The sequence below is a fragment of the Aethalodelphis obliquidens genome, unplaced genomic scaffold (assembly GCF_003676395.1).
Source record: "Aethalodelphis obliquidens isolate GAN/ISIS:26980383/991018 unplaced genomic scaffold, ASM367639v1 scaffold37, whole genome shotgun sequence".
NCBI classification, from domain to species: Eukaryota; Metazoa; Chordata; class Mammalia; order Artiodactyla; family Delphinidae; genus Aethalodelphis; species Aethalodelphis obliquidens.
The window spans coordinates 52,304-77,148 of record NW_020837981.1 but is presented as its reverse complement, the minus strand read 5'-3'; the positions used below and the strand labels follow the sequence as shown (position 1 = coordinate 77,148).

Here is a 24,845-nt window from a genome sequence, read left to right as displayed (position 1 = left end):
GCTAACACATACATGTGGAATCTAAAAAAAAAAAAGGTTCTGAAGAACATAGGAGCAGGACAGGAATAAAGATGCAGATGTAGAGAATGGACTTGAGGACCTGGGGAGGGGGAAGGGGAAGCTGGGATGAAGTGAGAGAGTGGCATGGACTAATATATACTACCAAATGTAAAATAGCTAGCTAGTGGGAAGTAGCCGCATAGCATAGGGAGATCCGCTCAGTGCTTTGTGACCACCTAGAGGGGTGGGATAGGGAGAGTGGGAGGCAGACGCAAGAGGGAGGAGAAATGGGGATATATGTATACGTATAGCTGATTCACTTTGTTGTACAGCAGAATCTAACACACCATGGTAAAGCAATTATGCTTCAATAAAGATGTTAAAAAAAAGTATATTAGTTTTCATATACATGGAATCACACACCGTATATTCCTTTATGTCTGGCTTCTTTTGGTCAGGAACATGTTTCTGAGATTCTTCTGTGTTGGAATGTACGTCAGTAGTTCATTTCCTTTTTATTGCCTGTTAGTGTTCCATTGTATGGATACACCACAATTTGTTTATTTATTCCTCTGTGGATAGATGTTTGGATTGTTTCTCATTTTCTTCTTTTATGAATAAGGCTTCTGTGAACATTGTCTCTAAGTCTTTTTTGTTAGAGATGAGTGTTCACTCCTTTTGGATAAAAACCTAAAAATGGAATTGCTGGATCATACAATAGGGAATATATTTGAATTTATAAGAAACAACCAACTATTTGCAAAAGTCTTTGCATCGTTTACTTTCTCACTAGCAAAATAGATGAGCCTATTTGAAATTTTTGATGATTATGCAGTTTTTATGTGAGTATTGGCTATATTCCTTTGTGAAGTGTTTTCTCAAGACTTTGGCCCATTTTTAAATTGGGCTTTTTATTATTGAATTGTAGAAATTCTTTTTCTCCAGATTTATCAAGATATAATTGACCTATAACATTGTGTAAGTTGGAAGTATACAATTATGTGTTGTAAAATGCTTATCATCATAGCATTAGTTAACATCTGTATCACATCACATAATTACCGTTTGTTTTGTTTTGAGAACATTTAAGATCTACTCTCTTATCAGCTTTCAAGTATATAATACAGCATTAAAACCACAATCACTCTGCTGTACATTAGAGCTCATTCATCTTATAACTGTAAGTTTGTACTCTTTGACTAAGAGTTGTACGAATTCTTAAATATTCTGGCATAAAGTGCCTTGTTTGGTATGTTTTGTGAATACTTTCTCCCAGTCTAACTGGGAGATGGATCATTTTTTTTTAAAAATTATTTATTTTATTTATTTAGTTTTGGCTGTGTTGGGTCTTCGTTGCTGCGCGCGGGCTTTCTCTAGTTGCCGTGAGCGGGGGCTACTCTTCGTTGCGGTGCGCAGGCTTCTCCTTGTGGTGGCTTCTCTTGTTGCGGAGCACGGGCTCTAGGCGCGCGGGCTTCAGTAGTTGTGGCTTGCGGGCCCTAGAGCGCAGGCGCACGGGCTTAGTTTCTCCGCAGCATGTGGGATCTTCCTGGACTAGGGATCAAACCGTGTCTCCTGCATTGACAGGTGGATTCTTAACCACTGAGCCACCAGGGAAGTCCTCTATTCATTTTTCTACTGGCAAAGTTTAAAATTTTGGTGAGGTTCAATTTATCAATGTTTTTCCATTGTAGTTACTGCTTTCTCTGTCTTGTCTAAGAAATATTTTCTTACCCTAAGGTGGTGAAGATATTCTGTCTATTTGAGAAGCTTTTAAGTTTATTTCTTTTTTTTTTTTTAACATCTTTATTGGGGTATAATTGCTTTACAATGGTGTGTTAGTTTCTGCTCTATAACAAAGTGAACCAGCTATACATATTTTAAGTTTATTTCTATGATTTATCTCTAATTTTCTTTTTTACCAGATGCACATTACATTTAATATTTAAAAAGTAACTAATTAAAGAAAAACATGTAGGAGTCAGTAGCGTTGAAGTCCAAGGTGTATCTTTATTGTGTCCAGCCAGGTGGCCTTGGGCATTTGCCTCCCCAGGGAACAAAGTGGGCTAAGGAGGTGAGTGCAACAGTGACCCACTGAGGGTCAGTGCAGGTAAGTTTTTTTTCTTTTTTTAACATCTTTATTGGAGTATAATTGCTTTACAAACATTACAATGGTGTGTTAGTTTCTGCTGTATAACAAAGTGAATCAGCTATACGTATACATATATCCCCATATCCCCTCCCTCTTGCGTCTCCCTCCCACCCTCCCTATCCCACCCCTCTAGGTGGTCACAAAGCACCGAGCTGATCTCCCTGTGCTATGTGGCTGCTTCCCACTAGCGATCTATTTTACGTTTGGTAGTGTATATATGTCCATGCCACTCTCACTTCGTCCCAGCTTACCCTTTCCCCTCCCTGTGTCCTCAAGTCCATTCTCTACGTCTGCGTCTTTATTCCTGTCCTGCTCCTAGGATCTTCAGAACCAAGTGTTTTTGAAATCTAATTGGAGAAGCTTACTGCTCCGCAGTGAGGACACTCCAGAAAGCTGATATATAAGAAAACGTGGAACTCCCCGTACCCAGTGCTGACAAGGGCCAGGGATCCCCCTCCACAGCGCCTCAGCCCTCTCTTCCTGGGCAGTGGGTGTCCACCCCTTTCTGCTAATTCGAGTCTAGGCCGGCTTGGGGCTTCCTGCCGCACCCATGCAAGGCTGGGCTCTGCCTGCTTGTGCGAGGGTGCTATTTGCTCTCTGGGGGGCAGAGGAGGCTTTACAATTCACATACGGTCACACAGGGAGCTGGGGAGGAGCGCAGAGCAGTGACTTCACCTAAGGTGTGGAAATGTCTGCCCCTGCTGGTGTGTTCCTTCAGAACACAGATCTAGGAATGGGAACAGAGGAATAAAGGCAGCCTAGGAAGGGGAGGAGGGGCTGAAACGAAGGGCAACATGGGGCAATGGGCCCCAGTCAGACTGGCACAGGGAGACCCAGGGAACACGGCAGAGTCTGGCGTTTGTGGTGAGTCGGTTCACCCTAGGTTAATCAGTGAGGGCCTATATCGCAACAGGCCAGGGGCAGAGCTTAGATGACTGACTTCTGTTTCAATTAGGATCAATTTATGACAGGGTGGGATGGAGGTGAGGGAGGGGAAACTTATCTGTGAGGAGCTGCAAACAGCAGACACAGGGGCAGTGGGATAGGGCAGTCATGACTCACCCATGGCTAACCTGGTCACTCTGGCAGCAAGGCATTCTGGGAGTAAGAGAAATACTGAGTTCTGGAGAGGAAGGCTTGGCTGTAAAGCTGTGGTCCTGTGTCGGAGCTGACTGGCCCAGACAGAGTGAGGCAAGCGTGTCCAGTCAAAACTGAGTGTCAGGCACCCCCAGGTTTTGGGTCTGGGAGACGCTGATGGGAGTCTAGCTCCAGAGCACATCGCAGAGGTGGTATAAGCCCTAATCTCCAAGCTGGTAGCCCCAGAATTCCATCACAGCACAGCCCCAGGGCCAGGCCCAGAGCCAGGAGCAGGCTGGCAGGGGAACAAAGGTATCCCAGGCCACCGGGGTATCAGGTCCACTTCAGCCCAATCCCATGAGGGAATTTGGACACCTACTCAGGTGTCCTTGGACACCTACCCCAGAACCTCACACTCAGGCTCAGGGCTCACAGAGCTATTTCAGAATTTATGGGCTGATGGTGAGAGCTATGGAAATCAACATCCACTCCTCACTACGGGGACAGGGATGCAGTGGCCTGGGGCTACATCGCAACCACATAGAAAGATTTCACTTCCCAGGATCAGGACAGAGAGTGTCGAAGCTCAGCTTCCCCCTTGGGAATTATCTCCAGGACCACAAAGCACTAGGCAGGAAGGGTGGTGGGAGTTGCTGTCGGTAGCTGCAATAGCTTCAGCTCTGGGCTCCCCTCCTCCAGGCTCACGCAGGCACACTCACCTTTGTAGCGCTGCTGGAAATCTTACTAAGTTCCATCACAGATGCCCCTTGCCTGAGCCCTGAAAGGCTCCAGTTGCCCTGGAAGGAGTTTGAGCTTCTCAGCCTGATACCTCCCTGACTCGGCTGCTGACTTTCCCACCATTCCTGCAGTCTGATAGAGACCAGACTGCTTGGAGGTTTGCCTTCCTCCCTCTGCCTGGAATGTTCTTCCCTGTCCTGTCTAACTGAAGCACTGAGTCATCCTCTGAGACCCTGCTCAAGCATCGCCTTCTTTATGAAGACGTACCTGGCCAGCTCCAACCTGGTTGCAGTTAGAATGCTTGGCCGCGGTAACAGACAACGTAAGCTGTTGACCACAAATCTATTCCTCCTTTTGCTTCTTACCAAAGTATGCTGATTTTGTCCAAGTAGTCAACCCTCAGCAAAATGAGCCCTTGCTCAAGGAGGAAGTAGAAAGAGGCCAGGCCCAGCATGCTAGCCCTGTCCCCCTGGTGGCAAGAAGCCAACACTGGTGGGCGTGTGCTCGGTTCTGGCCACTGCCCGAGTGCCCCACGGGATGGTGGTCAGGTGTGACGAGCTCTTACAAAGGGGCTCCATCAGGGATTGATTCTGCTGGGCTTGTTTGTCACTGCAGTGTCAGAAACCGAAACAGGGTCCGGTGCCATGTAGGGGCCAAAAGAGTTGCAAGAAGCTGCCTTCCCTGTTAGATCCTTTTCGGGACTGTTTTCATCGGGTTGGCTGAGCAGGCATCCCTCCTCGGGGGAGTTCACAAGGCCCAGAGTGTCTTCTCAGAATCAGAGACGATGAAGGACTGGCTCAGGCTCCATGGCTATTGGGTCTTCTGTCCTCCCAAAGTCCATGCTCTTGTTTGTTGTTGTTTGTTCAAAAATATTCACGGAATGCTGGCTATGTACCAGCCACTGCATGTTCACAAATGAACAAAACCAAGCTCCTGCCCTCAAGGGGCTTTTTGGAAGGAGACACATAAACAGATAATTATCCTCTGACGTCATAAGGGCAGTGATTCTTTGCAATAGAGACTTCTTGGTTGCTAACAAGAACATTCTCTCTGGATAGTATAAGCAGAAAAGGAATTTATGAAAGGTCATTTGATAGCTCACAGAATCCAGTACCCAATGAAAACGATGTCTCAATCACGTAGTAGGACAAACTCTGAACTCAGTTGACTAGAGCAGCTTCTGCCCTTCCCCACCAGGCATTGCAATGGAAGAAAATGAATTCAGTTTCAGAGAATGGGAAACCTTGGATCTGAGGATATCGAGGAAGTCCATGAATATATAATGTATCATAGAGAGTTAGAAAATAAAACAACATTTTTCGTTATAGAACCACGAGCAGGGCACACATACTCTCTCATTTTCCTTCTTTGCTGAAATCAAACTGACCAGACCTCCAATTGCAAAAGTATTGTACTTTAGGAAAGGGTCTGTTTTCATCAGAAGTACCCCAATGCTTATTCCAGCAAAAATGATTTGGAGGTAGAGGACACTATCAGTGTCCTGGCCAGGTTCCTTTGCCAGTCGGTGCCCCTTTCCCCCACCAGTGGCCACAAGAGTCAGCTAATAACACCTAGCTGGCCCCTTCTCTGGAGAATGCCCTCAGCTAGAGAGGAGCCATCTCACAGGGCGGGCACACGACCCCCCAGCTGCTCTAGCTGTGACGCTGGGAGGAGAGAGCCTCTTTCCAATCTGAGGAGACCTGCTGCTTCCACCCTGTGGGGATGGGGGGAGATCCACTGGGAGTGACAATGAACTGCACGGTTCTGCTAAACAGATTTCCTTGCTGGGCACATAGTTGGACATCACCACGTTTCCTAGGCCGTCTCCTTGGCTGTAGCTTTCTTGAGGTTCCTGTTTGGACATGTCAAGCCAGTTTTGGGGTGGGTCACAAGGGAATCTTTTGCCCAGAGAACCAGCATTCCAAAGGACTGCAGGGCGGAGGGATCTTCTAAGTCCTTTCTGAAGGGCTTTGGCTGAAAGTGACTCAGTGACTCAGCACTGGAAGAAAGTCCAGGGGGGAACTTGAACAAAAAAAGAAAAAAGAATCATTACCACCCGAGAGCCTCGCCTGAGGCCTGACAGACAGCCCCGAAACCCAGGAGTAAGGATGAGGCCTGGCCCTGCAGGGGTCCCTTAGACCCTGCTCCAGCCCTACAGACAGCTGCCATGCACATGGGGCAGTTGTGCTGCATGAGTTGTTCAATATTTTAAACTACTTGTTCAGAGTTTAAGAGAATGGCCACCAAATTCTTTGACATTTGTCCCATTGACAGATGGGGACTGTGTTTCCTTCCCTTGAAGCTGGGCTGGATTGTGATGACTTTGACCAATAGGGCATGACAGAAGTGATCTGTGTGAGGTTTTGTCACAGAAGCAAATGCATCCCTGAGCCGCCACATAAGGGCTTCCACTACCCTGGGCCCCAACTCTGGTGAGGTCACATGTAGGAGTGTTAGGGGACAGTCCCAGCTGAGCCCAGCCTTCCAGCCGTCTCACCGGCACCCAGCATGTGAGTGAAGAAGCCTCCAGATGATTCCAGCATCTGCCCTAGAGTTCTCTTGACATTTGGGTCTTCCCGCCAGAGTCTCCAGACTTGCTGGAGCAGAGACAAGTTATCCGCACTGGGCAACAGGTCTGAATTCCTGACCTACAGAACCCAGGAGCATCATAAAATGATGGTTTTCTACCACTACCTTTGAGGTGGTTTGAAAGCAGCAATTGCAGCAGGGTTTCCACCCCTGCAGGTAAAGGTAAGGAATCTGAGGCTCAGACACACACACACACACACACACACACACACACACACACACACACACACACACGAAGTGATTAGGTCAGAGTCACAAGAGCCAGCGCAGCGCAGAGCCAGAATCTACCTCTCCTCTGTGTGAGCTCAAAGCCCCACTGATCTGCCTCGCTCTTTGCTCCCAGGTATTTCCTCCCCAAAGCTGCGTATTAATCTGCCCTTTAATAAAGCATCATTGTTATGTGATGACCTGCATGGGGAAAGCCTGGTCCTGCCCTACAGACCCCTGGCAGGAGCTGTGATGAGATGCTTGTCAATGAATTGACGTCCCGCCGATGTGGCGTGACATCTGGACCTGACATGGACATGTATAAACATATTGTCTAGCCCTGAAAACAAACAAATGATTCTCAGGTTTGCACTCTATGAAAGTTTCTAGTTTGCAAACTAGAAAATGTGTGGAGGAGTTGGCCCCAAACCGGGCTTTAAGAGGGACAGTCGAAGGGACTGGGGACATTTAGCTTTGACAGAAGAAGCCTTGGCAGAATATGTGGGCTGTCTTCAGAGATCAGAAATGTTGTTAGTGGGAAAGGATGAGCTTTGTAGCCCTAGGTGGCCTAGTCTGGAGAGTGGACTCTATGGGGTAGAATTTGGCTAATCAAAGGGGTCCTACTTTGGTCACCTCTAAAAATCCAAAGACACTTACGTTCCAATGTACAAATCTTTATTGTTCTGAAAAGCACAACACAGGTATCTCAGCTTCTCCTGAAACCAGTTCCTATTGCCACTTGGTGAGGATCAGAGATTCTCCAGGCTTGCATCATGGGAGGAAGGAGCACTAATTTGGTCAAGGACTAGAGAAGCCCAAGCCTCTTAGAACACAGTGTCCTTGTGTCAGTCCATTAATTTTCAGCTTTCTCTGTTGGTAGGATGATGAGAGAATTTTTCTTCTACGTATAGCCTAGTATTTTAAAATGAAGCTGGTGAATGAATGTTGGTGATAGCCCACTTGGTCTGGATATATGTGTTCCTTTCTCAGCTGTCCACAAGCATGTGGTCAGAAACAAACAGGCTCTCATGGCCTTCTCTGGTTGCCTGAAAGAGAGGCATATCAGCTGAGACACTTATTAAAATTCCATATTGTCTGGTCTATTCTCTGCAGATCTCAGATTAGTAGATGGGAGTGGGCTGAGAGCCTAGGGGACTCTGTGATCAGTCAGGCTTGGGAAGCTCCTGGGTAGGGAGAAAGAAATCATCACGAGCCCCTGTCGACCCCTTCATGCTGAGGTATTTGTCAGATCAGATATATGCTAAGGTTGGCAATGTGCTCACACCTGAAAATGACTTGGGAAGACAGTGGAAGTAGGAGCCCCAGGCTGATCCTTACTTCTGGGTCAGGGAAACTGGCTGGAAAGCACTGGAAGCTGGGAGATAGAGGACTGAAAGCTGTGCTGTGGTTCCCCCAACCCCCATCCCCACCCATGGCCAAGGTTGAGCAAGCAGGACCCAGTGGCTCCACCTTCTTGGCCTTTGCTCTTGTCCTTCTGAGCCTTCAGGGGTCACTGCCCACCAGGTTCAGCAGGGCATTCTTGTAGTCGCTGCTTGTGTCTTCCTGAGGACAGGAGGAACGTGAGAATTAGAAGAGGGGTTGGTTTGTGACATTGGCTTGACTTGGAGTCACCTCCATCAGGAGCAGCTGCTCTTATTACTAGGAGTTGTGCTTCTCTGGGGGAGACCTGGCACATCCCTCTACAGGTTCCTATGCCACAGGCCCCTCACTGTCACTCGTCTTCCTTTGTTTGCCATTTCAGGCTGTTTCTATTGCCACCCCCAATCCCCTACCACCTACCGCCCCATTCTGAAACATCTTAAAGCAGAAGTGTCTTTTTAGCATATTGTAAGCTATGTGTGTCTTGGAAAGTGTAGTGAACAACGGACACTTGAAGAGTAACTAGAGGCTTGACTTAATAGCCAATGAAGACTTAGGGATATATTTCTCATGACTTGACTTCTGTTATTGAAGCCGTCAAGGCCTCATTTGGTATTAATGGCTAGAAGAGCTATTTCTCTTGAAGTCATAGCAGTGTGATAATCACTGTGTTTTCTCAGCTCTAGAACGTTCACTAATTGGAATCAGGTTAGGCAGCCCACTGGAGCTCATATGATTTATGTCCTTACATTTTTGCTGTCAGGACTACCTGTATCTGTATTTGAATGCTACACCTCGACTCCTACTAAACTATTTACTCTCACTGACTCTTCAGATATCCTTCTGCAAGGATTCGGTGTGTCATTTTCAAAGGGGCAACCGTAACTCAAATGCAAAGCTAACTTTCTGGGTGAAACGTACAGGGGCCTCCACTAGCGACACCGACCTCCTTGCTGATCCCTGTACCTAGCACACAGCAATGAATGCAAGCGTGTGATACCCACTGAGGAGGGACGGACACGTGTGACTCGTGACATTGGTCACAGCACTCAGGTTCCCCAGTAAGGCCTCTGTTTAAAACTGCTGTTAGACATGGGAACTCATGGCTCACCACGATCATGCTGCTGAGGGTCTTGCCGTACATCTCCTTGAACCGACACTTGATGAGATTTAAGTCAATCTCACTCCTCGAAACGATGATTCTTATCAGGGTCCCATCATGAGTTCCAGCTCCCTGGATAAGACACAGCAGTCAACCATCACTTCTTGCCTTCCTGGTCCATCTCTGTGATAATGGACAAATCTATGTTGGGTTCAGGGGCTTTCGTAGGGGATGGAGGTACAGGAACGAGCTTCCGCTTTTGCAGTGAAGCACTGAGAGGGATGTGCTGAGGGATGGGCTAAGGGATCCCTTGATCTCTTCTCACTCACCGCTCGTTTGTCTCTTATTCGACGCCAAACGCCCCAGATGGCAGTGTGTGTTTGATTTGCTACATCAGATTCTAGACTGTTCCAGGAATAAGGCCTCTTCCTAGGGTAGCCATATCATGAAATCAGCTTCACTGGCCAATTCACGTGCAGGACCCTCCTACTCACTTTCATCCTTGATCACTCTCATGTCAGAGGGAGCCATGTGACCAAGCGAATCCCATGCCCTCTCTCATTTCCTGGCCAGATGTAGCCAGAGAGCTTGGGGTTCTTGCTTCAGGTGATGTTAGCAACCATCAATCAGAGAAGGTGGGCTGACTTTAATCTCCAGGAATTATTTTCACTATCTATCTTCCACTGTGGTTCCAGATACCAGAGCCTCCCCGGATAGGAATGGCTTGAACATCTGAGTGGCCAGTGCCGCCTTTTGGACAACAGGCAACCCCAGACGGGCACCCTGGCACACGCAGGTTGTTGAACTGCTGTGTGTGGCAATCTCCCTCTTAAACATGCCCGTTCAAAGGATGCCTTGACCTCCTGGCAATCCTGACCTGTGCTTTGTCAAGGAGGCCACGTGGGCAATGATGCATAAATAAAATCATGAATAAAAAAGACAATTGCACTGGCTTGGACTCAAATCAACACTTTGCCACCTACTAGCTGTGTGACCTTGACCACAAGCCTTGGTTTCACCCCCTCTGGGAGGGCAGGTTACTACATAAGTTTCACAGGATTGTGGTGAAAGTTCAGGACCATGAACACCTGTTGAATGCACCTACTCAAATTCAGCCTTCAGGAGCTGTGGCTTCCCTTCCCTAGCTTGGTTTGCCCTTTGAGAACTAAAACCATTCTGGTCCACAAGGAGGCTGGGATGAGAGGAGACCCAAGTGTCGAAGACTTGGGTGGTGGCTCTGAGCTCCTTGGCTTTGCAGTTGTGCCGTGTAGGACTGAAGGTCAGGCGCACAGAAGACAGAACAGTTACCTTCATGGCATAGTAGAGGCGCTCTGCAAAGTAGCTGTGGAGGTTCCGGGTGCATTTCACTGGCAAACAGGAAAGGTCTGTTAGCAACCAGAGGTTGTAGGCGACATCGTATACATGTTTATTTATTTATGTCTTGCTTTGGGTCTTAAGGGTTAGTGTTGTGCAAGTCTTGGCCTATTTATCTGTGCTCTGCCTAGTCCTAAAATGAGAGGCTTTGTGTCAGGAGGGGTGGGGCAGGGAAGGAAGCCCAGGGCACTGGGCACAGGTGCAAAGGCCGAGAGTAGGCAGACAAAAGGGCGAGGTGTGAAGCGCACTGGGACCCACAGGGCTGGTCTGGCTCATCAGAGCACAGCTCCACCAAGGGAGTCCCTGGGCTCTTACATTCCAGACACAGCTTCACCAAGAACCTAGCCACACAGTTCCATGGAGAAGCCACCGTTGTGGTGACCACTGGCCTCTGGGTGCCTGTTTTACATGTCAGCTCTCAGAGGGCCCCTGCAGATTGAATTCTCCTGTGACAGATGGGTTTTGGACCCAGAGCGAGAAAGCACCCAGGGCATCTGGCCCTATCCTCGCTCTCAGGGATGCTGTTTCAGAGACTTGGTGTCTGGGTGGGGAGGTTGGTGTTTTAGTCCAAGGTGGCAGAAAGAGCGAGGGCTTTGAGGGAGGTAGGCATGAGTTTGAACCCTGCTTGATGGTACCAGGTGCCTAGTGACTTGATCTCCCTGCCTTGCACCATCCTCACGTGTGAAGTGAGTGATGAGTCTTCAAGGATAAACAAACAGGAAGTGCCCAGCACACCAGGGCCCAGCATAGCCTTGCTTTTCCCTGCCTGTAGATTTTATTCAGGAGTTGTTTAAATCGGATCCAGGGGCTGCCTTTGGGAGCTGAGACTGGAGCAGGAGGCACGCTTAGATGCTCCGACATAGATTGGATTTATCACAGCAGTCAAAGGCAGCTGGGAGAGTCAGATGCCCCAGTTCACCCCGTGGACCAGGACACGCTGTGCAGCTCCATTGGCTGCTCGGCACACAATGGGCACAGCCTGGTGTGGAGGTGACCACATGGGAGGGAGGCTCCATCATGGGAGAGAGGAGGGAAGTCCCTCTGCCCTGGGCCTCAGTTCTTCACTCTGCAATGACTCTGCTCCCTGTCAACTTTGGCTCTGGACCCCAGGATGTGCTCTGCAACCTGTCCTCCTACATGAATCTGACCTCATGCTTCGTGGAAGGTTCTCAGTGTTCCCCTAGTGTCAGACCACCGATCACTCAGTTTGGATTCCAACTACACATCATCATTTCTTCAATCAGCAACTGCGGCAGGGACCAAACCCCTGGCTAAAGTCCAGCTGGGTGACTTCAGGGCTTCAGTCAGAGCCGGAATGTTCCTTGTGCGGCTGCTGTGGGTGAGCACAGGCCCTGGGCCCCGCACAATCCTGCACGTGTGCAACACACACACGCACACACACTCACACGCACAACTCTCGCACACACACTCATGTGCACACTCTCGCGCACACACATGTGCACACACTCTCGCACGCACACACTCACACACTTAGACGTGCACATGCACGCACACTCACGCACGCACACACTCACACACACCCACTCGTGCCCGCACACACGCACACGCAGTCTCACTCGCACACATATGCAAGCACACACACTCATGCAACACGTGCACACACTCACATGCACACACTCACGCGCACACACTCACGCACACGCACATACGTGATGACACACTCATACGGCACTGGGCACTCTGTGGGCAGCACAGAGAACAATCTCTGGCACACTGAGGACACGAGGGCCTCCCCTAGTAGCGCCAGTGTCCTGGGTGAAGGGTACATGCTGAGAGTGGCGGCTGGTGTGGAGGTTGGCTTTGAAGGTGAACATAGGGACCCAGCACTTGCTGTTGCACCCTGGGCCCTTCGCCCTTTGGTGCTGCCCCACTTCTGAGCCCCAGGGCCAGCGGACACACGTGAGCCCGAGCGCAGAGCTCCGTCTCTCACCCACTGTGAGCATGGCCTCCTCCAGTGAGCCGTGGGTCTCACTCTTGATGCTGTCCTCAATGCTCTTGCTGGCCATTTTCTCATAGTCCTCAAACACTGTGGAGAGACGCCTTCTCTCAGGGGACACGCACATCTCAGCGCGACGCCCCCCAGCATCTCAAATAGGAGACTGCACGTCAGTGCACCACCCCTGACCTCCACTTGGCTGCTGGGGAAAGGGTCCAGGGCTCCTTGGCTCTTTCCCCAGCTCCATGATTTGACAAGGCCACGCACTGGGTATTCAGTGTGAAGGGAGAGGACCTAGAGCCAGGGTGCCTCCCTGTCCCCCAGGACCTCCCTACCTCCCCGGTACCTCTCATCAGGTGTGTGGCACTGCGCGTGCACAGGATGGTGATGAATTTCATCTCATCAGTCCCACAAATCTTCTCACCCGCTGCGTAGAGATCCTGGCATTGGGACACCCACGACAACCAGTGAAGGCGAGCAAGGGGGGTGAAGAACAGCCCCCCATCCACCCTGCCAGGTTGGCATTCTCCTCTGCTCGATCATCTTTTTGACTGGGAGCCTGCTATCCCCGTGGTTAAATTCTCTTCTCGATACCGGGCTGCTCTAGGAACTGTCCCGCCTCCCCTCTGGGGCTTTGCTCTGCCTCTGGGCGCCTTCAAGAGCTCTGCCAGCAGGCAGACCTATAGAGAGCTCAATGCACACATCTGGGCCTCAGAGGCCCAGCATCCCTGGGTTCATAGGCTGTTCCTGCCCGGGCAGAGCTTCAGTGAACCCCACCCAAATCAATCTCCTTCCTCCCCTCCACCCTCACTTCCCTTTGCAGACACCAGAGGGTAAAGGCCTGCAGCGAGCTGAGCCAGGGCCCAGCCTAGCATCAGAGAAAACCCCCGTGGGCAGAGGGGCTGGGTGAGGCTTTTAGGCTTCAGCACCCCGGAGTCTAGATGGCAGAGGGTGGGGTTCAGGGTGGCCTGCAGGGCAGAGCTGCTGAGGGGTAGCCTTACCTGTGCATCTTGCAGGGCCAGTCCTGGGTCCACGAAGCCACACAAGTCATCTCTGCTGCCCTAGGAACAGAAGAGGCGACTCTGTAAGGCAGGCTGGCTGAGCAGAGCAGCCGGGACAGAGGGGACAGCCAGGTAGGAAGGCAGGCAGTTATTCTCTCCAGGCCTTGGCCTCTCATCCGTAAAGGGAGAGTCATAAGGAATGTCCCGTAAGGAGCTACGGGACACAGTGAGCAAAAGTGAGCCGCGTGCCTGCCATGGGGCCTGGTAGAAGGGACCTGCTCAGTGACGGGCCCTCTCCTACTTTCTGGAGAGGTGCCGGGGCTCTGCCATGAGGACACTCCGAGCCCGCTGGGATGTACCCAGTGAGCCCAGGCCCCAGTGGCTGTACCACACCCTTGCCCCCCACCCCACCCCAGCAGCTTTGCCCAAGAGCCACTCTCTGAGGGGGGATCGGTGGGGATCCCCCAGACAAGGGGCTCCCAGGAGCCTGGGCTGTGATACCTGCAGGAGGCACACCAGGATCCTCTCCAGGTAGCCGCTGGTGTCTGCTTGGATGTCTTCCTCCAGGCTGGACCAATAGTCTGCAGGGGATCATGACCATGAGGCTCAGACCTGCTTCCCTCCTCCTCGCCCCATTTCTCACCCTTTTCCTGACTAAAGCCTTCCAGGAGAGATGAGTCCTTGGCACAGGGAGAGTTTGCTCTGTCCAGGTGTCTGAGTGGCAGAGGCTCCCTGCTGGTGGTTGTTCAGACCTAGGAAGCAACATGGGTTGCCAGCCAAGCTCAAAGCACAAAGATGGGCCAGGCCAGAGAGCCAGGGGCTGCTGATTGAGCCTTATTTCATCACGTGGTTCGGCAAATCCAGGAACTTCCGGTGGACTCCCCACCAGGCAGACATTGTGGAGGATGGGCTTTGCCTCGCAGCCCACGAGAGCTGGCTAGGGCTCCACACCCGCCACTGCAACGGGGCCCTGCATGGTCCCCAGGGTCAGCCTGTGCCTGGCCAGGAAGGTGTCAGCCCCGCCCACAGCTGACACAGCCAGCGGCCCGCAGTGCTGCCACACTGTCAAGGGGCAGAGAACTTAATGGGTGCATGCCCTCCCCCGCAGCAGCCCATGCGCTTAGGGAGCTCAGAGATGGATCCCGACTCATATCCAATCTCACTGTCAGGCACGGGATTTGGCACACAGAAGGTGCTCAGCGTCTGTGTGTGGAAAAGCCCAGAAAGAATCCTTTCCAATGTGGCCCAGTACACGGCTTGTCTCTTATTTGCCGCTAGGCTGCCAAAGCTCACGGTCATTCCCAAGCTAGCCTTTAACTCAGGGCCACATCCTCCCTCTTAGCAGGCCCCTTACCCTCCTCATATGCCTTCATTATCTCCTGCAGCTCGTTCTTGGTCCGAGAAGCCAGGATTTCGATGATGACGCCCTCTCTGGTTCCTAAGCCCTGTGGATAAAAACCTCTGCCTGCTGGAGAGCTCTGTCCACACCCTCCTGCTCTGTCCGCACTCTCTTTTGTCAAGAGGCAAAAGGAAGAGTCCTAGGACGAACCAGTTAGCGCTCTGCTGGGGGGCCTCTGCTGGAGGATGTTACTGGGGGAGATCATGTGCATTTGTCTCCAGTGGTGGATACTTGTGGGCAAGTGATGTGATGGGAGAGCTGTGTCTCAGCTCAGCCCTCTACAGCTGGGTGGTCCCAAACAGGTCACTCCACCTCCCTGAGCCTGAGGGTCCTCATCAGGACACAGGGATAATAAGCCACCCCCACCCCGAAGGTGGAGATAATAGATGTAAAATGCCTGGCATGTCCACACAGTAAGTGCCCTTTCAATTTTTCTTTTTTTTCCTGCACTGTGCAGCATGTGGGATCTTAGTTCCTCAACCAGGGATCAAACCCATGCCCCCTGAATTGGGAGCATGGAGTCTTAACCACTGGACCACCAAGGAAGTCCCTTTTCAATTTTTTCTTTTTTTTTTTGGAGTAAGTACCCTTTCTTTCTTTCTTTTTTAAATTAAATTAATTTTTTTTATACAGCAGGTTGGTATTAGTTATAAGTGCCCTTTTTTTTTGCAGTATGCGGGCCTCTCACTGTTGCGGCCTCTCCCGTTGCAGAGCATAGGCTCCGGACGCACAGGCTCAGCGGCCATGGCTCACGGGCCCAGCCGCTCTGCGGCATGTGAGATCTTCCTGGACCAGGGCACGAACCCGTGTCCCCTGCATCGGCAGGCGGACTCTCAGCCACTGCGCCACCAGGGAAGCCCTATAAGTGCCCTCAATGGAGATGATTATTATTACTTGGTCCTGACTCCTTCTTAATCATCTTCGAATGCAAAAGGAGCAGTGGGAAGTAACGGGAAATTGGGGGACCAGGCACGAGACAGCAGAGGCTGGCTCCTAATTCCTACATACCTGGTCTAGCAATGTCCTAAGAAGGACGAATTTTGGCTCCATCAAGGCCAGATGATGGCGGAGGCCAGTCTGTGTTTGGTGGCAGTCTGAGTGATAGGGACAGAGTAAAGGGACAAAGAAGGTGATTAAATAGTTAATCCCACTAGGGCATTGTCAGTAGAGAAAAAAAGTATGGGAAACCCCTGTAAGTTAATGATCACTCAAGAAACCAGGTTTGCTTAGCCACAAAACCAAGCAGGCTTGCTTAGCAACAAAACCATGCAACAGAAGCATGGCCCCCAAACAATAAAACAATGGTGGAACGAGACCCACATCCTGCCCAGTGAACTCAGTAAGTTAATGATTCCTAGAACATGCTCCTCTGTGCACACTAAAAACAAAAATATAAGGAAAAGGTGACATTATACTGAAACCTGAGATGATTTACCATATTTTAGTATACGTCACATCCTTTTTGCTCATTTCCATTGCACCACGACAGTCCCGGTTTGACCATGAAACAAGAAACAAGGGACAAGAAAACTCCCCTGCCCGACATGGAGGAGGGAACTGATGATAGAAGCATGAAGTCTACTCAAGAACGAGGAAGAAGGTGGTCTTCTCCCCCTCCCCACTCTTCCTTTCAGTAGGGCTTCCCTGGTGGCGCAGTGGGTTAAGAGTCTGCCTGCCAGTGCAGGGGACGTGGGTTCGAGCCCTGGTCTGGGAAGATCCCACACGCTGCGGAGCAACTAAGCCCGTGAGCCACACCTACTGAGCCTGCGTGCCACAACTAATGAAGCCCACGTGCCTGGAGCCCGTGCTCCGCAGCAAGAGAAGCCACCTCAATGAGAAGCCCGTGCACCACAACGAAGAGTAGCCCCCGCTCGCCACAACTAGAGAAAGCCCATGTGCAGCAACGAAGACCCAATGCAGCCAAAAATAAATAAAAACGAAAAACCAAAATACAAACAAAAAACAAACAAAAAAACCTGTAGCCCACTAAGTTCTTGGGGTGGCACCCTCTTGCCCACCTACTTGTAAGCCCCACAAGCGTCCTATTCTAATAAATCACTTCTTATCTATCACTTTGCCACTCACTGAATTCTTTCCGTGCTGAGATGGAAGAACCTACGCTCTACCAAGTTCCGAAACATGTTGTATGATTTCACGAGCAGCAGGCTGCAAGCTCGCTGGGCTCGTTCCAAACAGTGGCTCAAGCGGGGAGCTCAGAGCTCCCTGTGCCAGGCTTTCTGGGGAAGGCAGTCCCGGGCATCGTTCCCCCACCCAGTCCTTGTAAGTGTACCTGCCCCCCCCCCCACTTGCTTGGTTACCTTCATGGCGTCGTACAGCTCCTTGGCTTCGTATCTGTATGGAGGGTACATGAGGGCTATGATGAGCCTCTCGAACTCGGCGCTCAGCTCCGACTTCAGCGTCTCGATGAGATCCTAAGGCAGGAGCAGGGAAGGGTGGTGCTCTGTGCGCTGTGTCCCCTGGAGTGCAGGCAGCGGGTGCTGGCTGGGCCCAGGGGCTCTGGCTGGATTTCCACGTGGGCTCTGCCACACGCTGGTGCTGGCTGGGGCTTCTTGGGCCAGGAACTCAGCCTCTCTAAGCATCCTTACCCTCTTCTGTGAAATAGAGACCTTGGTGCTCCTGCTTCATACCATTGCTTAGGCGATTGGTGGAGAGATGTCGAAATCCCTCTCAGCGCAGCGCCGGGCACACCATGAGCCCGAAGTACAAGTCTGTCATTAAGCTCATCAAGTCCCTGTCACTTAGCCCATAGACACTCAATGAATGAGTGAAATGAATTAAGGAATCTAGCTCACGTGTGTCTCCTTCTAAGGGCACTTATATTTGCAAGAAACCACAAGGCCACACCCAGCTGATCTCCCCTCACAGCACAGCGAAGGACCAAGGGCCTTGTCAGACCTGGATTTAAATCCCAACCTTGCTGCTTATAGGCTCTGGCATCCTGGACAACATCCTCCACCTCTCAGAACATGAGTTTCCTCTGACGTCGAATGCAGAGAATAACGCATCGTTGTGAAGGTTAAGAGAGAGAAATTAGTTTTTAGGAGAGCACATTGGGTTCTCCCATGGAGTGTTTGGGCTTCATCATTCATCTTCCTGGGTCAAGTGTCCACATTACCGGTGTGTGCTAATGGAGGCTTCCGGCCACCACGGCTCTGTGTGCATTTATTCCTGTGTTTAGCTAGGATGCCGATGCCTCGCTCTGTCCTGGGGGCGGCGGGAGGAGGGACAAAGGGTCCAGGCGGCGTGCTCCCTGCCCTTGGATTTCGCCTGTGGCAGGAGGGAAGGGGCACGGGAAGAGCAGCTCCAACACGAGGAGACAGTCCTGCGGCACAGCACAGAGCAGAGCCCGGCCTGCATCTCTGGCGTGTGGGAAAGAGAAGGGCCTTCCAGTCTTGGGGAATAGGACAAGGAAAGCATAGAGGCAGGGAAACAGCTCAGGGATGGGGCCGTGGAGCAATTGTAAAGGAGCAAGTGAGAGAGAAGGTGGGAAAGGAGGTTGGGGCCAGACATCAGAAGGCTGGACCGAGCAGGGCTGTGGGGAGCCATCAGTAAGTTTTCAGAGTTAAATCTGATTTTCAGAGAAACAATGCATCATGTTTTTAGCGTATGTCCCGAATGCCCCATGTTGCCAGTGGGCTGGGCTCTAGACCAGCTGGACCTCATCCAGCAAGGCCCTGCCTGCAAGGCTGTCTCTGGCAGCAGTGGTCCCTACTGCCCCCCGACCACAAGTGCCCCCCTTTACCTTGCCAAACTGAGCCATGAAGGACTTGGCGATCTGCTGCCTCTGTGCGTTGCTTCTCTGTGTGAGCACATCGATGATGGCCTGCTCGTTGGTCCCTGCAGGGGGCACAGTATGAGCACCCTCATTGCCCCTGGGGGACTGATGAGGGCTGGGGAGGAGGGAAGGCAGCTGCTTGGTGGCCAACCAGTGGGGACACACCACCTGGAAACTCCCAAACCTGATGATTTTCGTGGTGTAGACAAGACAGAAAATCCATCTGTCCCCCCCGTCCACACAAGGTTGGGGTGCAGCCAGGCCCAGCCTCACAGCGATAGAATCTGAGGCCCCTCTGGTTATCTGATCTGCTCTGGACATCAGCTGGAAACTCCGGAGCTCAGGCAGTGGGACCTCCTGCCCTGACCTCCCTTGTGCTGGTGGCCATGGGGGAGGATGGGGACAGAGGGTCCAGAAAACTGGATCTGAGTCCTGGCCCAGCAGCTGGGTGAGTAGAAGCCTCACCTCCCCAAGCGTCCACATTTTTCTTTGGGAAGTGGAGATAATAATAAAGATTCCACAGGGAGCAGAAGACGGAACATGATTTCTCAGCTTGTCTGGGAACGGCAGTTTTTGTTAATGCCCCAATTCACCAGTCAGAGCCGGTTAGAGGGTAAATCCTGCCTGCGTGACAGCACGAGGGCTGTCTGGGCCGGGTTATCCAAACCCCAGCGGGCCTCCGGCCAGCCCTTTCCTGCTCACAGGAAAGCAGGCGCTGGAGACAGGACGGTCAGCTCTGCACAGCTCCCAACATAGTCCCATCCGAAATTCAGTGACACGCAGGGTTCAGAGCTCTCGGGGCCGTTTTATGAGGGAGAAAGCGCAGACTGAATGGGGGGAGGTCTCTTGCACAAGGACTCGCAGGAACACACAGCAGATGGCCTCCCCCTCCCCACCCCCATTACTCACAACTGCCCTCCCCCCTCTCCAGTCTTGGGAGTCTGTGTAGACCTGTTCTGGAGAAGGTGGGCCCTGTGTGATTCTCTGGGTGCCAGAGGATTATGGGGAGACGCTCATTCCCAGGGCCGTGAGCAGAGGGGTCTTGAGCAGAGTGGGCAGAGCCCCAGAGAGTCACGGGGTTCTGGGTCAAGGCCACTCACCGATCCCCTTCATAGCTTTGTAGAGGGTCTCTGCGTCGGGGTCTGGGTTGAGGTGGCGACTGCTCTTCACCGAGACACCCTTCTGTTCAATCTGCAAGAGAAGCCACGCCTGCCCAGAGCAGGAACGTGGGGAAGGCAGCGCCCCTTGCAGCCAGCGCAGCAGGGTGAGCACCAGCTCGACCCCTGCAGACCAGCGGCTGAGCCTCCATCCGTCCTGGCCCTGCCCATCCATCCAGGGTGAGGGGAGGCCCAGGAGAGGCCGCAGCTTCTGGACATGCTAGTTTCCATCAGGTCGTGCTGAGGAAGGGGCACCTTTGTCCACTTTGCACTAGGTTGCCATATGGTCCTCTCAGGTCAGGGCTGCAGAAGACCCACGTGCCTATTAGCCCCTCGGCCAAGGGGAGGCCTGTCCTGCCAGCTCGGCCCTCAGGCTGGAAGGAGGGGCCTCCTGAGGAGGACTGGGTCGGCGCCACCCGGCCACCCTAAGAGGTGTAATCCCAGCTCTCAGCCCCAGTGCCAGCCCTGGGGAGTTGGGGCTGGAAGGCTCAGACGGTGTAGGGAAAGACCTCAAAGGTGGATGGCACTGTGGCCACTGCCAGAGCCTCTGTGCTGACTGTGGGGCAGCGAGAAGAGGCTCTAGAGACTGGACTCCAGCCTTCGGTGTTGGGAGCCTCATCTGTCTCCTGAGACTCCCACGGCCAGCTTCCCCGTGGGGACCACACCCCCACCCGCTCCTACGCACCCAGCAGCCCCGTGCCACGTCTCCTCTGTAGCTCTGGGTCCTTAGATCCCCAGCTGGACATCTGTTTTCTCCTTACTTGCACTTCCTGGGTTTTTGTGACGATCAATGGACTTTAAGGAAAAAAATAAAAACAACCAAAAAATTTGGAGACATAGAGTTGGGGTAGGGGGCCTGGCCTGAGAAAAGATCAGCAGGGGTTTGGGGGGCCGCTGAAGAGGGAGAATCCTTCAGAGTCCAGTGATGGTTTTATTGCGGTGACAGGGCACAACAATGGAATCTCCTAGGAGATCTGTGAGGCCAGATGACCCAGGGGCTATTCACTCAGAGGCGTTAGCTGTGTAGGGAAGGGTACCCCCCAGAGACAGTGGCCTGACTGTGAGGGATTGCTGGTTCCCCTTGGGGCTCTGTGGGACTGCCTTGTCTCCTGTGCAGAATGGCTGCAGAACGGCCCCTTGTTTTAACAGGCTGGCGCCAGCCAGAGCCACGAAACCTCTCCCATCCCCGCCCCAGCCTGGGGCGTGGGCTCTGAATCAGGCTGCATCTCTCCCAGGCAGTGCCATCTGAGGGCAGGCAGCAGGAAGGGACAACCCTGCTCAAAGCTACAAGGACAGCGATCAAGCAAGGAAAGGCTTAGTGGAGCTGAACACGCTGCCTCCCTACTCCTTCTATCCACCCCTCATCCACTCATCTACTCTTCCACCTACCCACCTACCAATCCACTCATCCATGCATCCATCCAGCCATCCAGTCAGCCAGCCAGCCATCCACCTATCCAATCACCACATCCATCATTTTTTCCTCCCTTTCTTCCTTCCTTCCTGGCCCTGGTCAGATCCTGAAAATACAGAGCAGCTTCCCATCCATGGTATATCTGTAAGGATATTTCTTTTGAGTAAAAAGTCTTTCCATATCCTTTGCTTGAATTTCAAATATCTGGTGACAGATTTTCCTACTTTATTTCTTAGCACCATGTTTCACAGAAGAAATGACGAGAAGTAATCCCCTGTGCAAACTTCATCCAGAGAGCCTTTGTGGTCCCAGATGCTGCCAGCTGCATGCATGCATCTATTGCATCCCTTTTTTGTGGAGTCATGGGCAGCTGTGACTACTGTTAGTGATTTGAGCACCTCCTACGTGCCAGGCCTTGTGTGTTAGAGGCTTTAGGTGCTTTAGATGCAATGCTCTTCTTGCTGTCTCGGCCAGTCACACTAGGGAGCTACGAATGCCCCATTTTACAGCCTGGGCTTCGAGCGCCTGGTTACGCAAGGTGCGCAAGGTTACGCACCTAGTAAATGGTGGTGCAGGATTTAACCCACAGCCTGACTCAGAAACTAAGCTCTGTCTGCCGCCCCCATGCTCTCAATGACTCAACCTTTCCCAGACATGGAGTTTTCCCGGTACCCTTCGCTGAAGGAAACCTTGCCCACAGGAATGCAGGTCGTTTGTGAGCATGGGGTCATGTCAGATCTCAGTGCTAAGCTCTGGAGGCTACTCAGGAGGGGCTCTCCCCCATCCCTTACCCCAGGCTGGCACTCAGGGGGCTGTGCAGCAGTGACTGACCAGGCCACGTGTGCCAGTCACCATGGAGTGGCCTACTCAGCGGGTCTGGGGTTGGGCTCCAGTGGCAATGTTTGTAACTAACGCCCTGGGGGTTGTGATTTCATTGCATTGGGGAGCCCCAGCCTTACCTCCCACGCTAAGGTGTTAGGGGGAAAAAAGACAAATCAGACCCCTCCCTGGTGGGTGGTTCTATCTACCCACTCCCCACCCCATGCTGGAGGAGGGGTCTGCCTAGGCCCTTGCCGGGTCTTGCACAGGGCAGGCTAGTCCACACAGGAACATTTTCACTGAAAAGGTGACTCAGCCTGGCTTGTGACTCTGTTACGTGTCTGTGAAGGTCTCAGGGGAGCTGCCACACCTTTGCCTTCCCCCATCACAGGGCTGCCCCGGAGAACTTGGGAGGCAGAACTTCATCTCCACAAGAGAGGCACAGACGGGCCCCCCTCAAGCTGATCTTTCACGCCCCTTGGCTGCCCTTGGCTTGTGGGTGGCCGAACCCCATAGAGTTTGAGCTCTGGCGTCAGGTTGCTCAGAGTCTAACCCAGACTCCAACACTTCGTAGTGTGGCAACCTTGGGCACCGTCTTAGTCTCCTTGTGGCTCCGTTTCTTCATCTGTGGGTAAGGATATTGGCATCTATATTGTACTGCAGAGGTGTACAGGCTCAAGTGAGATATTGACAGAGGAAGGTCCAGGGCACAGTAGGTGCTCAAGGAATGTCATTGTTATCCTGCCAGGTTGTCATCCAGCCTCCCTGCAAGGAGGCTTCTGCCTGCCTGTCTGGGTGGGCCCCAAGGATGGGCCTTTGCCCCGTCCCACTGGGAGCAAGGCCCAAAGTCAGGCCACCTTGGGCAGCAGCTGACTTGGGAAAGTGCCCAGCACTGGACTCTCCCTGCCACGTCTGCCTCCTCAAAGCCTTGTTCCCCATCAGCCAGGATGAAGCTGGAGGCCTCCCTGGCCCTTGCCCTCTCCTGGCTGTTTCGCTGGGGCCAGATGGCTGCCACACCTTGCCCCTGCTCTCCTCTCTGTCCCACCTGTCCAGGCCCAGCATGTCTGAATCTGAGGGCCCCTGGGTTGTGACGCTTGTGACAAAGAGATTTCCTGAATTAGGATAAGCCCGGGTCACGCACTAAGACTCACAGAGAGCCTGGGGGCAGGGACAGAGAGAGACCCCAGTTCACACTAGACCCCCACCTGCTAGCTGTGGGACTGTGCAAGTTACTAGATATGGCTGAGGCTTGGTTACCTCATCTGTGAAGTGGAAATAGCAGCCGTGATATCCCAGGGCTGCCTGGGGATGAAATGAAGGGAGGTGTGCGGAGCACACAGCGCTGTGTCTGCCCGGGGGACATCACCTGCTCCTCATCTTCGTCCCCCTTTTGTGTTTTCAACTCCTTAGCATGAGACAGCGTCGGACTCAAACCCAGAAGAAACACTCCTGAGAATCTGTTCATTCACTGGACATGGGAGACTTGGGGGGCAGGATGTGCTGTCCCCTTAACTCAGCCATCTGTCACTCTGTAAATTTCACTCATGGATTTCAAATGTGGAAGGCCCCTGTGGCCCAGGTCGTCCTCCCATCCCCTGAGGAGAAGACGTTGATGAGTCCTCTAACATCAGCCTATTCAATCAGGTGACTCTCCAGCTCAAGGTCCTTCAATGGCTCCGCACTGCTCTCAAGGTGGAGCCCAAGCTCCTTAGCCTGCCACGCACAGCTCTGCAGCACCCGGCCCTGCCTGCTTTTTTAGGTGCGTTTCCCCCGACCCTCTACCCTCCCATCCAGGACCCTCAGGCTTACTTCTCTTTAAAGCCAAGCTTCCCAGTCTTCTGAACCTTTGCACATACTGTTCCCTCTTTAAGGAAACATCTGCCTGATTCTCCCTAAACACACGCATGTGCATACACCGCACACACACACACACACACACACACACGCACATGCACACACATGGACATATGACTCAACAATGACTGCCCCTTGTTTCCAGCAGCCTGACCCTTCCCTTTGGGCTCCCCCAGCTCCTCAGCTTCCCCAGGTGCATTTCAAGGTTTCTTTATCTGCCCATCTCCCCTGTTCCCATCCTGGCCACCATGAATGCCTCTGGGACCGGGGCAGTATCTCCTTGTCTTCCTCCCCAGGGGGCAGCCCAGTCCTGTGCCTGCCCTGGCAGGAAACAGAGGGTTGCCCGAGCTGACCTCTCTCTAGGCCAACACCACGAGGGAACCCTCCACCTCTGCTCGCTCCGCACTTACCCAGGCTTTCCACCAGGCCATCTGGTTTACCTCAGCGTGCCTTTCGTCAGGGAGATGAAGATGTACCGGTCAGGCCTCCCTCCACTCTGAGACTCTGCACACTTGGCCCTGCCGCACTCAGAAGAGCAGGCGGCTTGGGGGTGGGTGTGGTGGCACCAGCATGCAGGCCCCAGGCCCCACCCCGTACCACACCTGCACACACCCCGCGCTGCCCCCGGGCTCTGGGCTCCTCCTGTGGCTCTCAGGCCCCACCCTGGCACCGGCCCAAATGCCCTGTGGAAACACACCGCTCGCCGCCAAATGTCTGAGCTGTGGCTGTTACACAGACTGGGAATGCTGAGCTCCAACCTGTGAAAACCCCACTTAGCAAACACGGGTCTTCATTCGGTCTTTGCTAGACCTGATCTATAAAAAGGAGTCTG

The 24,845-nt window shown here is 52.4% G+C and overlaps 1 protein-coding gene across 2 annotated transcripts; it reads right to left on the bottom strand.

Annotated features, from left to right (window-relative positions):
* Positions 1-7,418: 7,418 nt before the first annotated feature.
* Positions 7,419-24,534, bottom strand: LOC113632490 (annexin A8). Of its 2 annotated transcripts, none has more exons than XM_027129634.1 (12): positions 24,424-24,534; positions 19,870-19,960; positions 18,737-18,831; positions 17,292-17,405; positions 14,929-15,019; positions 14,076-14,155; positions 13,575-13,634; positions 12,920-13,013; positions 12,568-12,663; positions 10,551-10,609; positions 9,252-9,374; positions 7,419-8,323 (listed from the first exon to the last, which is right to left on the bottom strand). In XM_027129634.1, exons 1-12 carry the CDS (start codon positions 24,442-24,444, stop codon positions 8,264-8,266), a joined length of 984 nt encoding a protein of 327 aa, XP_026985435.1. In that variant the 5' UTR covers positions 24,445-24,534; the 3' UTR covers positions 7,419-8,263. The 2 variants fall into 2 exon arrangements, with proteins under 2 accessions (XP_026985435.1, XP_026985434.1); XM_027129633.1 differs by having other exon boundaries at positions 19,870-19,978; positions 24,424-24,521.
* Positions 24,535-24,845: the final 311 nt, after the last annotated feature.